Source organism: Hyposmocoma kahamanoa, unplaced genomic scaffold (genome assembly GCF_003589595.1).
Source record: "Hyposmocoma kahamanoa isolate Upper Pololo Valley unplaced genomic scaffold, ASM358959v1 65, whole genome shotgun sequence".
In the NCBI taxonomy this organism is placed as follows: domain Eukaryota; kingdom Metazoa; phylum Arthropoda; class Insecta; order Lepidoptera; family Cosmopterigidae; genus Hyposmocoma; species Hyposmocoma kahamanoa.
In genome coordinates this window covers 17,871,558-17,889,487 of record NW_020653853.1, presented here as the reverse complement: position 1 = coordinate 17,889,487, position 17,930 = coordinate 17,871,558, and the positions used below count along the sequence as shown (strand labels likewise).

Genomic DNA, 17,930 nt, shown 5'->3' with positions numbered 1-17,930 from the left:
CTCAATGCACTGATCGATGGCGCCAGCAGCACCATGTCATCGGCATAGCTTATGTTGTTTAAACAAATATTAATATTTTTGCACTGTAAAGGAGTTTAGTTCGACACGATGCCGCTAGATGGCATTGACCATTTCAAAGCGATTATTAAAACGTGATGTTAAGATTTTCCCTCTGTACCATAAGTAGTTAAGTAAAGAATGTATTTTTGAGTTCTCTTCCATAACAAGCAAACACTCTCCTACAACGCCCTTCTGGCGGAAGTCCCCAGTGGCGTCCTGAGCCGAGGTTCGTGCACATTTGAGCGCCTTCAGACACGCTACTTAGTCTTTCTTTATTTTACGGGTTATGAACCTTTACCTCGCCCATTCATTCGGTGGCGTAGTCAAGGCCATCAGCGGCCAGCTTCAAAGTGTCAATGTAAAAAAACGTATTTTTTATTTTCGAATTCTATATGTGTGTACGGCACTACTGGACCAAATTAGGTAGTACCTAGTAGAGCTCCTTGTGAAAGAGTTCGTCCAGGGAAGCTGCCACCTTACCTATTTCTATCAGCATTACTGTATTCCGGTTTTGAAGGGTGCTGGTGAAATTACAAGCACATGGGACTTGTCAACTTATGTCACAGGGTGACTGGCGCCGTGGCAGTGCTATTTAAAGCTCTGAGTGGTACTGCAACTGTTACGGACAAACGTGTAGCTTACTTTGGAAGCCTTGTCACTTGGTATTATAAAAAAAAGACATTTTAATAGCGTATGGGTTGTGTAGGAGCACCTACCGGACCTCCCGTTTTGCGTCTTTTTGTACAACAAACAATAAAGTTGCGTTTTTACTTTATTTCGCCGTCGGATCGAGCCCTTTGCTACGCTCCTTAAACCCCGTTACAGTACTGTAATATACATACCACAGACGCATACTCCGCGCCCTGAACAAATTTGCTCAGCTTCAGGTGCGATACAAGTGTCATTATCCAAGGGGCAGGAGCACGTGTCGCCGGTCCATCCGGATTCGCAAGAGCACTTCCCGCAAGCGCACACGCCACGTTCCAGGCCACCGCATTCCAGTTCGTTGTCTCTAACAATTTGATTAACCTGTTATTGCTTGTCATTGTCAAGTCATGATATATAGATAGATAAACTAAATTCATTTCAATATGACACAAATTCACATTAAACGCAAAAGTGAAAACGTGACTTTATTCAAAATTAACAATATTGAAAATATATAAAATTATACAGAACTAGATTTCTCACAGACAGGGCTACATCAAAAAGTCGTTAAAAACCAAAAATAAAGATCTGCAACAAGCACGTAGAGTAATTCGAAAGATCTGGTGGTGCGTTCCGTAGGTCAGTTGGTAAAGCGTCTGGCACGGTTGAAATAAATAAAAAATAATTTTTTTTTATAATTTTCCAGCTGAATCGAAGGAATTTTTCTTAGTGTTCGATCTTTGTATTAATTTATAACAAACTAGAGGAGTAAAATATCGTGATATTAAAAAAACTTAAAAATTACATAACGTTATTGTCATAGCAGTAAAAGGGCGCTGACTCAGCATATGCCAAAGTTTCCAAGGCGCTGGTTTTCATTCAAAACCAACAAGAGGGATTAAGGTATTTGTAAGTAAAAATATAATAATAATACACTCAATATAGCCCTGTACTAGGGAAACCTTGTGTCGCGGGTGTCATGGACACACATATAAACAAATTACACCCAAAGTCACTAGAGAAATAAATATAGGCTATACAAATATTTCTGCCGGCCCGGGAATCGAACCTGGGACCTGTGCGTAGCAGTCTGGCGTGACGTTATAATATGAGTGTGTGCGAAAGAAAATATTGTTCTCTACAATACCTACTTACAATATAAAGTGTTAAAGTTTTTTTAATAATACTAAGTGACGAGACAAGCAAATCGTGTGTGGTAAGCGACACGCCTGACCAGCAGTTACAGTGCCACTCAGAGTTCATCGCAAAGATCTGAGGGGTACTGCGACTGCGCCCGTCACCCTGACAAGTTAAGTTGACAAGTCTCATATGTCTGCAATTTCAAATTTCATATGTGGCAATACTTCCCAGGATGAACTCTTTCACAAGGAGCTCTACTGCTACCATCGAGTATATAACCAGAAATAGAGACGAAATAAGGGCCATATATTCCTGGTAACACATTAGCGATACAGCTCTTATAAATATCAACTGTCGTTTGCACTGAAATATAGACAGGCCAACTACTGACCTGTGTGGAGGTCTCCGTACATTCCAAAAAATATTCTGTATTTATTGTAATAAAGATAATATCTCTAACAATGCCGTGCTATTCTATTTGGTGGTGTGGGAAAAACAGCAAAACATATAATTACAAAACAAACGGAATCACATTTCATCGGTAATTAAATATTAAATATGTAATTTTCCAATTTTCGTCATTATAACAAAACTCAAGTTAACTGGTCGATTTAAGGTGAAACAGTTGACTACACCCAATGACGACACCCGTCAATTGTTTCGAACTCGGGCTGGCCAGTCAGAGCGCAGTTGTCTCAGTAATGATATGGCAGAACAGTTTTCAAACAAATAAATGACATTTCGTCTCTATTTCTGGTTATATAGGTACTCGATGACTGCTACTAAAGAAGAAGTAATCATAAGATAACAAATGCTGATAATGCTTCTCACTTCGCAATTCCGCAGTCTTCGCACTGGCAATATTTCCCATTATATCCTTCGTCACAGTCACATTCTCCGCAGATACACTCTCCTACACCTGAGCAAGGGACCGATCGCGTCGCGTTGGCGTCACGACATTTAGCAATCAACGCTGCTGATGCTGCCTCGTCTTCCGTTGAACAGTCGCAGTTGGGGCCTGACCTGAAACGATATGTTAAATTCCGTATTTCCATTTCGTCTCTATTTATGCTTAAAATAAAATCAACCTTAAAGTTTGCCTATTTGCTTTAGCTGTGTTCAATACATCTATTTGCCAAGTGTTATATATTTTATATAAACCGGATTCGTTTCCTAATTTGCCACTCTTACAGGTAGGATAGCTTTTTCAGATTTGTGTGGGATCATAATTGAGGTGCCCTCTTTCCTACAAAGAAAGAATCATCGTAATCGGTTCTCAAGTGTTGGAGTAATTAAACATACCAACACAAAAATGTTTGAAATTGGTTAAAAAGGCACTATTGACTCTGTTTTAAAGAGCCGCGCTAACTTGACCACTTAAGTGTCTTGTGTTCGATACAAGCAACGGGTAACTAATAATATTTGCGTTAGAAGTGAATATGTTATTTCATACAATTTTTTTTTTATCTTTATTTCCTTTATTTTCTTAACGTGGGTCCACGCTAAGAAAAGTCGCCGGGTCTATTCAAGAATTCATGTCATTTCTACACACGAACTGTGTACACTGACAAGACAAAAAATTCTTGTCTACCCCCGCTACGACGCGATCTGCCGTTATTGTATGGAGCGGAGTGAGATGCATTGTCAGTCAACATACACAACATCATATTTCTTCCCACAGCCGGTAGTAAAACGACAGCTACCTGGAAAACTCGTAATGCACTGACACATTTTACCCTACACACGTCTGTCCTAAAGCATTCGTATCGTATAACATACTCATCATTTTCTTGTCTACAACAAACACGACATGCTTTCGTGCTAGATCTTGTCGTGTACAAGACCATTCTCATCTTTCTGTAGCAGACACGTCAAATTTTTTAGCGTGTACTGGGGGTTTTATTTGTAAACTGCCCTCATAGTGGCTCGCTTAATCTACACATTTATTAGCCTAAATTAATAACTTTTGTAACTTTAGTGAAAAAATAGGGTGTTTTGCATTGATATTAGACATAACTGGTTGATGACTGTACCACCACCTCAGTCAACCCTGACCATGGGACCTATAAAGAAATGTCGGTTTGTTTGAAAAAAACAAACATACGCGATTTAAATCCGGAAAAATAGTTTCATTTCCTATGTGTAACAATCGCGAAAACCTAAGAAATCGATACTTACACAAATACATATTTCATAAAATAATACTTAAGAAAAGGATGGAATAGTCAACAAATAATGCTCCTTAAGTCTCATTTCGAAAATAGCTAGCGATTTACTTTCGTGAACAGTAATAGGAAGTGCATTCCAAACCCTGCCCGCATGAACGCGAAGGAGTGAGAACAGAAACCGGAATTGAAGGATGGAAAAGATATCTGTGACTTTACGACGGAGCGACAAGGCTTTTGTGTCGGTAACCAAAAGTGTCTGCGTTTGCGCATAGCGCAATGTTTCGTAGAAAATAATTTCATCAGAGCTAATTCTAAAATATATAGACAAACAAATATCTTTTGGCGATACATCTGCTGCTAATCAGGTCAAATTACATTGAATACATAAATAAACATAATGGACACATCTGCTTCCACAAGATTAACTTGGACATTCTTGTTATGGCAAACATCGTAAACCAACGTGATGAAAAGTAACCACGAGTGAGTCTAGGTTGGTGTTTGTGTAACTTGAAAGCGCCATGATGCGTTGCGGTACGTCACAAATTAACACGTGATTCATCTTGTAGGAAATCAGAACGTCTTATATATTATAGGCAAACAAGTTACAATCGACAACAACGTACAAATACCTCTAACCGTGGCTCTGTTAAATTGCCAAGACAGAAATAGTTTATAAGGTTAGTAAAGGTTATTAAAAAAGGTTAATATCAAGTGTGATAGATTCGGTTAAGCGAAACACACGTTACCATAGGTTCAAGAAAGTTTTTGAAGACATGAAAACCTACTCTGTATTTAAAAAATTCTATTACTAGTATTAGTAAATTCGATTTCTTACCATCCCGGGTTGCACAAGCAAGCCCCGCAAACAAGATGCCTTTTGGGCCCGCAAGTATGGGACATGAGAGACGGAGACTCAGCCTTGCAATCGCACCCACATTGAAGGTCCACCGTCAACGTCATGGAATCCTGACCGAGCTGACTTTCAGTGATCAATATGGTTTGTGTGGACTGAAAATAAGAGACAACATAAAATAACAACTGTCCACGTACAGGAGACTAGGCGCTATGGCACTATTGCACGAGTGTCCGACAATCTCCGAGCTTAGGACCTTATGATCCCTGGACACGGTAGCTGGATTTGAACAAATCCACGATATGTGGTTCCGGAACGTTAAGGTCTTGTCGCTGATCAATTCGCGAACTCGAAACGCGTTGACTGGTTGTACCGGTACGTTGTGATTAAAACTACAACTTGGGGTTATTCAAAGATTGAGTGTATAGGCTCTTTTTGAACAAACTCGTGCCATCGGCCCTCGCACTTAACTTCAAGTGAGATTATGGGAAAACATGCGTCTTTACAATGTAAAACTTTACGACTTCCATTTTGACATATTATCGCACTGCTATTGCAATAGTGTTGTAATTCAAAATATGTGAAATTCAGGACTATAATCATATCTGAACTTGAAACTTAATTCCCTACACGATAATAAAACCGTCGTTAGAATATTGTAAAAAACAATTGAAGTCTGGCCAAAACAATCCTTACCCAAAAATATGAAATAGTTTTTTCCCTTTTATTTAATTTACACATATTTATGTCGTCGAAAATAGAGTCTGTAATAATCTTTAACCTATACATAAATTTTGCGGGAAGTGAGTAATTAGTTTTTCATCGATTCTGAAAAAAATACACTTTTTGAGTTAATACACTATTGTACCAACAGTGCGATATGTATGTCATGTAAAATAAGCAAAAATTATACGTGTTAAAAATTTCCAACCCACCTTATCATAGGTCGGACAATGATCCAACGTAAGATGAGCTTCGTAGTTCAACGTCATGCCATGCTCAACGCCAGTGCACTTGGTAGCTTCAATCATTGGGGCTCCTTCCACGCCACAGTCGGTAAAATACTTCACTTTAATTGGTCCTTTCTTTGCGTCATCTTGAAAATCTACTACACTTACGATATCTTCGTACCCTGTTTTGACTACTTTGAGGATGTTGGAACTGTCACTTTCGAGTTTTGCTACGTAGGTGAAATCGCCAAGAAGTTCATGGAGACTGTCGTAGTGAGATTTCTGTTCTTGTGTTATTGCAAATATTACATTTACCTGGGAAAGAAATATATATATTTATGGGGCTGTTCTTAGTTTCTCGCGATTGCCAAAAGCAGGTAATCTAACAAATTTTTTTTATACACAATTGAAATTCGTAAAATAGTTTCATTTCTAATTATTTGTAAATTACTAACAACTTTGCAATAAGGAGCAACATAGACTTATTAAATCCACCAATTAATTAATTACTTTTTCGGATTCCGGATTTCCAGAAGAAAGGTACTACTCTTTTTATTAAATTTATGAACGTAAATAGTCATATACGAGTATGGGTGAGGCTATCAAAAATAACACTGTGTAGTCTTGTTTAAGCGTCCAATAGTTTTTTGTGAACATTTTCTTTTTAAAATACGACATTTCTGCTAGTGGTTCGAATTCATGAACATCTGTTACAATGTGTTTTTGAATTTAAATAAAATCTTTTTAGAGCGCGATCACTATTCTCATGCAAACTAAAATGTCCTAAAATTCCCCTTGCGAATAAAATTTTTAATTATTATTCTTTAATTTTAAAAGAATTCTTTTGGTAAAAGGTCGGTTATTTACTGCATTTTTTACATGGCACCATTAGAATTACTTTAAAATCCAACTTGGACTTCCTCTAGGTCAGTAGTTTTGTCCTACGATGCATTAAAACCATTTCCGGAAATTAGTTAAAAAATAATTAATTAATATTTAGTGGTTTTAACAACTCTATGTTGCTCCTTGTAGCTATTTTAATTTAACTTTTTCCGACCATTGTTTATCAGCTATTCTAATTTTTAGTGATAACAAACGAATCATCTAGATGGCGCTTATTGCATAGATTTTTATGGATAGTGCCGGCTATTCTTTTATTTTGTTTAGGATTATTGCCATCTATCCTTAGTAGGAAGCGTTAATTAATTAATTAATTTGTAACACACAATGCCATCTATCGACACGTACATTAGTCAAAGTGCAGAAAATTACAGCGCCATCTAAATATAAGACGGAATTTTGACCTTCTTCATAGTTACCATCTCTGGTATGGAGATTAACAGTCCTGTTAATTTATTCGACTAAGCCTACTACCAAAAACAGGTCTAAAAAGTGTCAGACAGTACAACAAAAACTTAATAGTGGTTTATGTGACGGTTACATAATGAAAGGCAAAAAATACGAGTGTGGGTTAACGAAACGAGCTGACAGCTAAATTTCATAAAAATATGACACGAATGTTTTAATGCCTAATTATATACAGTTACATATACTGCTTTATCTATACACATATTACAAGCTCACCATCATGTGTTCAAGAACCGCATGTTACGACTGGCGAAATGGCGGCAAATAATAACTTTTCTCACGCATGTCACACAACCGTAGTTTTTATTTAATTCATAGACAAACAAGAGTCGGGCCCAACTATCATATCGTTCGTAACGCGTGAAATTGGCAAAATTGTTTGCTATAGACATTTCATTTCGAATAAAACTTCATCTCGACTGATATTAGAATTGAGGTCGAATCAAATTGTTTTTTTATTTTTTTTATTAATAATTTTGGCTTGGATACAAATCCTTTGAGCCATATCTTCGTTTAATTATGTTTCTGTAAATATGGCCGCCACAAAGAGGATAGGCAATTTGAGGCGGCGGCGTGCTTGGATTGACTTGGGATTCCTTAGAACGAGCCGATACGGGTATTTTAGTTCGAGATTCGTATAATTTCGCGTTTTAATCTTCGATTAAGGCACAATAGCACTATCCTATTCCACTTTAAACTAGATTTCACAAAATAATTGAAAGTCAAAATAAAAACGACACTTTTCCCTCCAAAAGGCCCAGAGCGAATCCCTCAAATAGTTTTATTTTTCAGAGATGCTCGAAATTTGAATGTAATAATAAAATCGATGATTTGATGCTAATAGTATGCAATAATAACATTTTCACAGAAAAGAAATTTGTTCTAACAAAACAGTTTATAAACCTATAAGTCTATAAACCCACACTCGTGTTTTAATTAGGGATTGCAATCCGGAAAAACGGATCCGGTAATCCGGCGGATCCGGCATCATTTTATGGTTATCGGATCCGGTACCAATATACTGGATCCGAAGACCGGATCCGGTGCTAGCAGTTTGTGGGAAAATAATACAGCTGTTGCATGTTGATGCATGTTCATGCGTGCGAGTCGTTCGTCGCCGAGTCGCCCCACCCCCACTACGCTTCGCCCGCTCATTCCCCCGTATCCGCGTCGCGCCACCGCCAGACAGTCATTATTTGCCTCGCGAGTCGCGAGTCGCGCGAAGAAATAAATGTGTTTTGTTTTGTCGCTGCTTCATCAAAATGTAAGTTATTATATATTGTTCTTATTATAAAAAACATAATACATTTACTATGCCAAAGAAAAAAGTCATACGATCAGAAATGACAAAAATCTTAGAAAGAGTTATTCAAGAAGATACATCTGAAGAAAACATAGAAAAAAAAGTAGAAGAGAACTTAGATTCACCATCACTAAGGAAAGATTTGACATTACAGGAAGAATTACAATTACAAATCCAGAAAGAAGCCACGTGTTATAGCGTACATACTAAAAAAGAGAAAGATTTTGATAAAATCCTAAAAAAAGAAATGACGACATTTGAAAGCGATGGAGTCCGAGGAGAATACTTGTCTGCTATTCATGATTATTTGCTGACAATAAAGCCGACAAGTGTAGAAGCTGAAAGGGCCTTTTCGGCCGCAGGCTATATTTGCAGCTCTATTAGAAGTCGTTTAGCTGATGACACAATTAACAATATTTGTTTTCTACGATCTTATTTTCAAAATCAATATTGATTTTCTTTTAATACTTATATTTTTTTACAATTATTACTTAAAATAACTATTTATCGTAAGTTGATTAAACTAAAGAGTTCTAAACTCATTATTGTGATAATTTTTGCCATTCATTCGTTCGACAGATTCATCAATTCATGATGGTGTCTGTCATAATCATAAATACCTATAAGACTTGTTTGTTAGCATTCTCAAATACTTTAATAATGATTTTGATCTCATTTCAGTTAATTACGTAAGGTTAATTGTATCTATTAGATATTATAGTTACTTGATAATTGATATTGTTACTTATAAATTGATATATCTGTGAAAGTGAAATCTAGAAAGACTGAGCTACTCGTTAAGTCGTAAAATTATTACTAGTTACCTACACTACTAAATTTTAATTGTTTTCTTGTTGTCTATTTGTCTTAACATTGGTTAGGAAATAAAGTTGATTTTATATATTTGTGTTTTTTTTATAAACTACCTACATGTAAGTGCAGTGACACTTGATTAATTCACTTATTATGTACTAAAAAGCGAAAATCATCTTGATTTAATCAATCCGGCCGGATCCGGTCGGATCCGGCCGGATTGATGGGAATCCGGTCGTAGCCGGCCGGACTGAAAATGACGCCGGATTGCAATCCCTAGTTTTAATCCCTTTCATTATATGTAACAGTCACATAAGCTACTATATTACAATTGTTTTTAATTTTCTACTTCAATTCTAATGAAGCAATTATTGTACTCTAACATAGTAGATGAATTAATTCGGCTTAGTTTACGTTGTACACAACTAAAGCAATGTGATGTTAGGTCCTTGATAATATGTAAATAGACCACTCCCATTCTCTTTTAGAACTTAAGAAATCGAGTATCATGAACTGTGACAATACTTCAAGTTACTAGTAAACAAGATGCAATTGTAGGTATTTAGAATGTATTGCAATAATACTAAGTCCAGTTTAGTGCAAACATCGAGTATATAACCAGAAATAGAGACGAAATAAGGGCCATACATTCCGGTAATTTATCAGCAGAGATCGGAATAAGTAAGTTTTTTCGAAGAACATAGACAGAAAATGGAGACTGCCTTACGACAATATTTTTTACTGTGTCGCAAAGTTAAGATAAATATAGTGTACCTGTCTGTCCCCAATTACGTCAATTTTTAATGTACTTAAGTGATTTCCCGAATCCCGGACAGGTCTAGGACCTAAAAAATATTGTCGTAAGGCAGTCTCCATTTTCTGTCTATGTTCCTCGAAGTGTAGGTGAAATAACTTTACCTATTCCGATCCCTGCTCATCAGTGATACATCACTTATAAATATCAATTCTCATTTGTACTGAAATATAGACAGCGCCAAAAGGTGACCTGTGTGTACGTCTCCGTATATTACAAAAATATTCTGTATTTATTGTAATAAAGATAATTTCTCTAACAATGGCGTGCTGTTCCATTCGGTGGTGTGGGGGAAAAACAGCAAAACATCTAATTACAAAACAAAGGGAATCAAATTTCATCGGTAATTAAATATTATATATGTAATTATGCAATTTTCGTCCATTATGGCAAAGCTCAAGTTAACTGGTTATATTGAAGTGAAACAATTGACAACACCCGTCAATTGGCCAATCGGAGCGCAGTTGTCACAGTAATGATATGGCAGAATAGTTTTCAAACAAATTAAATGACATTCCGTCTCTATTTCTGGTTATATACTCAATGAGTGTAAATAAATAAACGCGCTTGTTTTAAATGCTAGCGTACCGTACTATGTTCTGTTATCGTACGTACGTATTTCAGTTATTTTTGGAAATGTACCCAAACGACACTAATACTTGTTATTAGTTGTTATAATTTACTCTTAACCTACACCAATAATTTCGTGTCATCTGATCCTATAAAAACTACTGCAACTGACAACCAGTTTTACAGCAGCTTCTTTTGTAAGCAGGCGTTCTTCAAGTACGTAATATTCGATGAAATTAAAAGATTCATGACGCTGTAGTACAGATAGACTATATCTATAGTCTTACTGCAACATGTGGTGCGTATTGCTTGGTTGGCAATTAAGTTTGTTTTATTTAAAATCGTATATTTTGCCACTTTTATTCTGGAGACCGAACAATAAACACGTCTCTTTAAATCAACGTATTTCAGTCTACCATCTACGTCCATCCTTTTTAATAATATGAGATGACGACCCATACCAGCGAACATATCTTTTATAAGAACAGTTGAACAACATAACAATAAAGACTGCAAGACAGATTTAATACCAAGAAAGAAAAAGAAAATCAAATTATAGAAGAAAAATCATGGAAGAAAAATTATGGAAGAAACATTACAGAAGATTAAAATGATAAAAAAAGAAGAAAAATTATAGAAGACTGAAAGAGAGAAGCGTACGAGCGGTGTCCAGGGTAATCCCGGCCCACGGAGTCCAGGGGATAGCCAGGCCCACCCATCAGTAATGAAAAAATGAAGTTTCATAATTGACATATTCTTTTAACTTGGTCGAGTGTTACTTATTTGACAACAATTGTTTCCGATAGATCTAGGACGGAGAACTGAATAGACGCCCTGGTCTTAATATGCTGAATAAATATTTCTCTCTTTCTTTCTTCCAATCGCAGAACAGTGTCTTCTTTACTACAGGATATTTTATATAGATACATTTACCGACACATTTAGGGGATCACTAGTCAAAACCCCAATATAATGCAGTATTTTTTTAAAAGTCTGGCCGGTTATTTTACTTTTTTATTTGAGATTTAATTTGAAAAAAAAAAAAAAAATAGTCGACTATCATTTTTCTCATTTATTCACATATGTTTCAATTTCGTGCAAATAGAGGTTTGTCGAGTGGTTCGAGGTGAGTAGATAGTTATTGGCGGTTCCTGCTCACTCGTGCAGTGGGAATGAGAACCTTATGATTGGTATGGTTTAACGGCGAGAATGGTTTAAAGGGGCTTTAAGAAGGAGTTATGTCGAGTTGTTTCTGAGTTTTGGTGATTTGCTTTTGCGTTCTTGTAAATTTCGAAATTTAGTTGAAAAAGTTTTTAATTTATTAAACTTAGAGTTAATTATTATTACGACGCTAGAAAGATAAAGCGTCTAACGTGCATTTGGAAAATATTACAGGAGAGCAATTTAAATTTCTTTATTAGAAAAAAATCATGAATCAAATTTCATTTATCACATGGAAAAATAGACAGTTTCAGCTTTTCCATTTTATTTATAACAAATAAAATTAGAGACAATGTCTTTATTCGTAGTCGATTAAATTTTCAGCCATTTCTGCTTTGTCACAAACTCTAAAAAAAATGTACTTCGTGTCATTTTGATTTTTACTTCACGTTAATTTCATTGCTATCCTATGTCGAATTTTTTATTTATTGAAATACAAACGTTACCAGTTTATATTGGTATTTTTGCTTTTTATTCCGCTAATTGTGCCAGTGTGTGTATATTTTCTGTTTCAATCTACGTACATACTTATGTCTTATAGAGCAGAAGGCGTAAGAGAACATAGCGTTCGGAAGGTTAGAAGAGTACAATTGATTTTTAAATTCGTAAATAGGTTGTTTTGTTAATACCAAACAAAACGATATCTTACCTTGTATTTGCCTAGCAGTCTATGAATCTGAGCAATGGTCGGGTAGTCGTAAATTACAGAGTCTGAATAGTACCCGTCCTCATCTAGGTGACACTTTTCGTCGTTTTTCATTGTTGCGCCACCTGAAAATATAATGAAAATTTGCTACCTACAGCTACTTTTTCTGAATTATGTTATGTATCATCACTATAAAATAGGAAATGAAACCAATTAAGTTAAAGAATAAGATCAATGATAGAAATATCAAATTTGTACACAAAAGTTATCTTCTAGGTTTACCTTATATAACAGAACATAGGAATATAGAAAGAATTTAAAATGGTCACATAATTTTTATTGTATTTTTATTAACCGACTTCAAAAAAAGAAGGAGGTTCTCAATTCGCCTGTTAACTCCGCCATTTGTGAACCGATATTGATGATTCTTTTTTTGTTGGAAAGAGGATACCTCAGAAGTGGTCCCATTTAAATTTGAAGAAAATATTCCACCTCTAAGAGTGGTAAACTAGGGGATGAATGACGTTTGAGGTGGGTGTTTTTAACCGGAGGTTAGGTTATGTACGCACCATTTAACCTAACCTCACTATATTTAGAAATACACCCACATATATCATTATAAAAAAACTTATAATTAAAATAAATTCACTCCTAACAGTAACAAAAGAAAAATCTTACCACCCAGTATATAAGTTGTTTGTGTATTTATTACTCGTTTATACCGAATTTTGTGTCGAATATTCTATGTACGGGGCCAATGCTTAGTGACTTCAAAGCGTTCGTCACTGTCAATGAGTAGCATTACATTGTTTGTTGGGCTAGTGGTGCTGGTTTGCGCCTAACCATTAATTCGTAATGTATGTGTGTGTGTCTGCTTTTTCTAAAATGCTTTTGGCGCGTTGCCTGTGATATTTGCCACGGAGATATGTATAGTTATGCCACCTACTATAATATCAATATGTTTTCAATTTTTTAAATTGTGTACAATGTGGTTTATGCACATTGTTTTTGTTTTGTAAATTGTAAATTGAAAAATGTAATAATAATAAAAAAAAACTATTTTCGGATGCTAATCACAACATACAGTTTGTTTTTCAAACAACAATTTTTATTTTTTATTTTTTTTTAGCCCCGCTCTAGGGATACCCTGTATCGCGGGTGCCATGGACACACACAGAGGTAGACCACCACAAATTGCACCCGAACTCACGAGGGAAATAAATGTAGGCCATACAAATATTTCTCCCGGCCCGGGAATCGAACCTGGGGCAGTTAGAGTTGCCAAGGAGGCAGTTAAATTATTAATTAATTGCAATATGATCCCAGTGGAGTCTCTTTGGAATTACAATGAAGAGTAGTTTCAATAAAATTAGCGGAAATTTGGCTCGTATCAAATTTGTACGTTATATAATTGACACTAGGTTCATTTTCTATGGTTACGAAAATTCGCTTCCAAGTCGTTCTGTGTCAATGTAAATTGAGCCTAAAGATCACCTTACCAAGCCTCCCGTCTCCAGCCCAGTGCAAAACTCCGTCTGTCAATATGAGCACAATCTTCCTGCTATGCTCCGCCCACCCGATCTTCTCTCCACAAGTCAACACCTGTACCAGAGCGTCCAATTGGGCTTCTGCGTTGTCTACATTTGCTGACACAGAACTTTGGTTTACACTTGCTATGAATTCTTCAACCTAAAAAGAAGTTTCTTTTTGTAATATCAAGTGACGAGACATAACAGTTGCAGTGCCACTCAGAGCTTTAAATCCCAAAGATCTGAGCGGCCCTGCCACTGCGCCCGCCAACCTGAGATATAAGTTGACAAGTCGAACTCTTTCACAAGGAGCTCCACGCTACTAAAACATTCTATCTAAAATAAAGTCTAACTATAAAAAATTCCATCTATAATAAAATCTATCTATTATTATTATATCTAAAAAATCGTAATTTTTTTGGACTCTCAAAGTGGTGTCCTTTTCACGTGAATATAGGTACATATAGGTGTTGTCAACGGGAGGGTACAAATGAGACCATTTCGTTGGAATACCTAAGTAACACAACAAAATATAATATTCAATTTGGAACTAAAACACCTCTGTACTGTCCACATACTTTTATGTTCTAGATTGACAGGAAAAGCCAGCGATGATTAGTCAAAGAAATCTCGTACATGTTGAATCGACTTTATAAAATGAAATAAAAACTACTTTTTTGGTTTTATTTGTTAAAAATTATTATTTAAAAGTTTAATTACTAAATTGTCCATTCTTTTGGATCTCACTTCAATATCGTGCAGTATAATTTGGATATTTGTAGAACTCAACAAAATACGTGCTATATTTTTAACAAAATCAAAATACATGTATGTATTTAAAATACACGTACGTATATATTGAAAAAATTAAATACGACATGGGTTATTGTGATGTCAAATAAAACAAATTTACAATAATATAATTTTTACCTCTAACTGGACACCACGAAGGTACTCTAATATTACTGTCAGATATTTGAAATATCAATTACGAAATACATTTTTACGTAGTGACTAAAATACGCATTCAGTTACAAGTAATTCAAATACTGTACGGTCCTAGAATATATTGTATATTTAAAATAATTGTAAACAAAACTGACAACGGCCTAAGGTATTTAAAAGAGAATACTGTTTATAATTTTAATTAGCATTAGCGTAGCCATACAAAGGGGGAACGCTGTCAGCATCTTGGGCACCTTGCCGCGTTGACCCAATTTTATTCATATTATTTAATCCTATTTACTTTCCAGTTTTTAAGTTTTAGACTGTGTGTGTGTGTAGGCTGTTTAGATGATACTATTCTATATTTAGAACTGTGTAAAAAATGGAAGGTTGTTGTCAAATCAAGATCGCGGGGAGTTCTGGACAATTCGAACGCTCGCAGTAAGGCTCAATTCACACTGGCGCAGAGTCGAAGCGTCGCGACGCGTCATGTTTTTCGTCTATAGCACAAAGGACAATGGCAAACTCCCATACAAATTTTTGTTGACATAATTTGTATGCGTCTGTTTATGAAACATATGTAAAAATATGGAGTTGAAATTCCTGAACAAATTTTGTGTTGGGTTTACTATTCTGAAAAGTCAGAAATTAAAGATATTCCGGCTTAAAGTTTTGGGGGTTATGTGTTACGTGATTGAATAAAATATATTCGGTGTATTATTATATCAAAATGAACCACAGAAGCCTTAAACAGAGGCAATAGAAGCTAAATGGTGCCGCGGGTTTCTGACATGACGAAAGTTCTGAGGAAATTATTTTGTATACTAGTATGGTCAAAAGGCGTGAAGTTAAGCCATAACAAAAAAACTGAGTTAATTAATAACATACAGACGATTGCACTAGTAACTCGGAAAAATATTTTTTTTGTGAAACGTGCCATCTATCCCTGATTTTGGGAACTTTTTGTCAGTTTTACCATTTTCTCACGTGGCATTTTGGAGAAGAAATTATCGATTTCATTTTTTGTAATGAAGTAGTTAATGTTTTATTAGTTTATTACAATTCGTTCGAATCAGTACGTTTGGTGTTACGTGAACTAAATGTGGACCAGATCTATACGTTGGTACTGAAATTCCTTCTTTGGTGGCTAGATGTCGCTCAACGTTAAAACTAAGAACATACTAATTAGTCATTAGAGTTTGTTTTAAATATGATTTTATTTCCAGACTTAGATAGGCCGCTATTATAATTTAAAAACCGAATGAATTTATTTTATTCAAACTTGTAATTAAGACATTTGAAGACGCTAACGAATTCTTTTAACTATGATTTTGCCATGGTTCTTTGTGTTATGCAAATATGGAGTGAAGCGTCTCAGGCGTTGTAGTTGAAAAACAGGACACGACGCCGACGCGACGAGTCGACTCTGCGACTGTGTGATTTGAACCTAAATCTTTAATTACGATTATATTCCTCCTCTACGCTATAACCACGGCTACGCTCCCACAGTACAGTCAAAACACATTAAATGTTAAGAATGTTTTGCTCGCTTAATGAATGTTGAACTGAGATACATCTTATTTTATTTCCGTAATGATGGGCAACAACAAAAATACATGCGATAATCTTTCTAGCCTACGTGTTGCAATTTTGTGTAGGTACCTACCTACAGAAACATCATTTTACAATCTTAAAACAATGCTGTTATAAAACATGTCATTTGACCTCACTATCTCGGCAATTTAAATAATTGACGAATTATTATAATGTGAATAGACTGCACCTTACAACACGACTACGTATCTCGACAAACTCAAATTGTGAGTAATATTCTGTAATATCGAAAAATACTAAAAAAATAGAACTCTACTATATTATTTTTTATGACATCAGACGAACAAGTCGTACGCCTATGTAAAGGGTTTTTCAACAAAAAAAACAATAAATTTAGATGACAATAATTCAAATTTTTATTGTGTTAAAAATGTCCACCACGACCACAGTTACACATATCGATTCTTTCATCAAAGTTTTTAATCACTTTTTGACAAAATGGTGGGTCTATTTCGTTAGTTACTTCACGAATTTTGAGTTTTAAGACTGCAATCGATTCGATTGGCTTCGTATAGACTGTGTCTTTAACATAACCCTACAAAAAATCAGCCAGCACGCCTGAATTTCGTAAAATTATGCAATCGGGGAATTTAGTTTGCGATAAATTCATTGTTTCGGTGGCTGTGTGAAGCCTTAAAACTCAAAATTTGTGAAGTTATTAACAAAATAGACTAAACCTTTGACAAAGAGTGATTAAAAACTTTTATGAAAGAATGGATATCTGTAACTGTGGTCGTGGTGGACATATATCAGATATCATTTTTCATTCATAATTGCCTAACCATACTTTTTTTAATCAATAAAAATTTGAATATCATCGTTATCTAAATTATTGTTTTATTTTGATTTACAAAACAAAGTTCTTGTTGAAAAACCCTATAGTAGACAGTAAGTGACACGCCTGTCCATAACAGTTGTATTAAGTACCGCTCAGAGCTTTAAATCGCAAATATCTGAGGGACTCTGCCACTGCGCCCAGAGACATTAATGTTGAGAAGTTCCATGTGCCTATAATTTCACCAGCACCCTCACCCTTTAAAACCGGAACGCAGTAATGCTCACATTAATGCTTGACGACCGAAATAGGTAAGGTGATAAGGAGAAGTATCTCTGGACGAACTCTTTCACAAGGAGTTCTACTGCTACTATTTTGTTTCTTCTTTTTTTAGTAATAACTAAGTAACGGGACGAACAAGCCGTGCACTTGATGGTAAGCGACACGCCTATCCATAGCAGTTGCAGTACCACTCAGAGCTTTAAATCACAAGGATCTAAAGGGCACATG

At 35.5% G+C, this 17,930-nt stretch overlaps 1 protein-coding gene across 1 annotated transcript in view; it reads right to left on the bottom strand.

The window, feature by feature from the left end:
- Positions 1-17,930, bottom strand: part of LOC113231315 (integrin beta-nu-like) — a 53,871-nt gene that overhangs the window by 9,660 nt on the left and 26,281 nt on the right. The window contains exons 6-11 of the mRNA XM_026465589.1: positions 14,057-14,246; positions 12,561-12,682; positions 5,808-6,137; positions 4,855-5,027; positions 2,680-2,871; positions 903-1,072 (exon numbers count right to left, since the gene is read on the bottom strand). Coding sequence (XP_026321374.1) covers positions 903-1,072; positions 2,680-2,871; positions 4,855-5,027; positions 5,808-6,137; positions 12,561-12,682; positions 14,057-14,246 — 1,177 coding nt within the window. The remainder of the gene's footprint in view (positions 1-902; positions 1,073-2,679; positions 2,872-4,854; positions 5,028-5,807; positions 6,138-12,560; positions 12,683-14,056; positions 14,247-17,930) is intronic.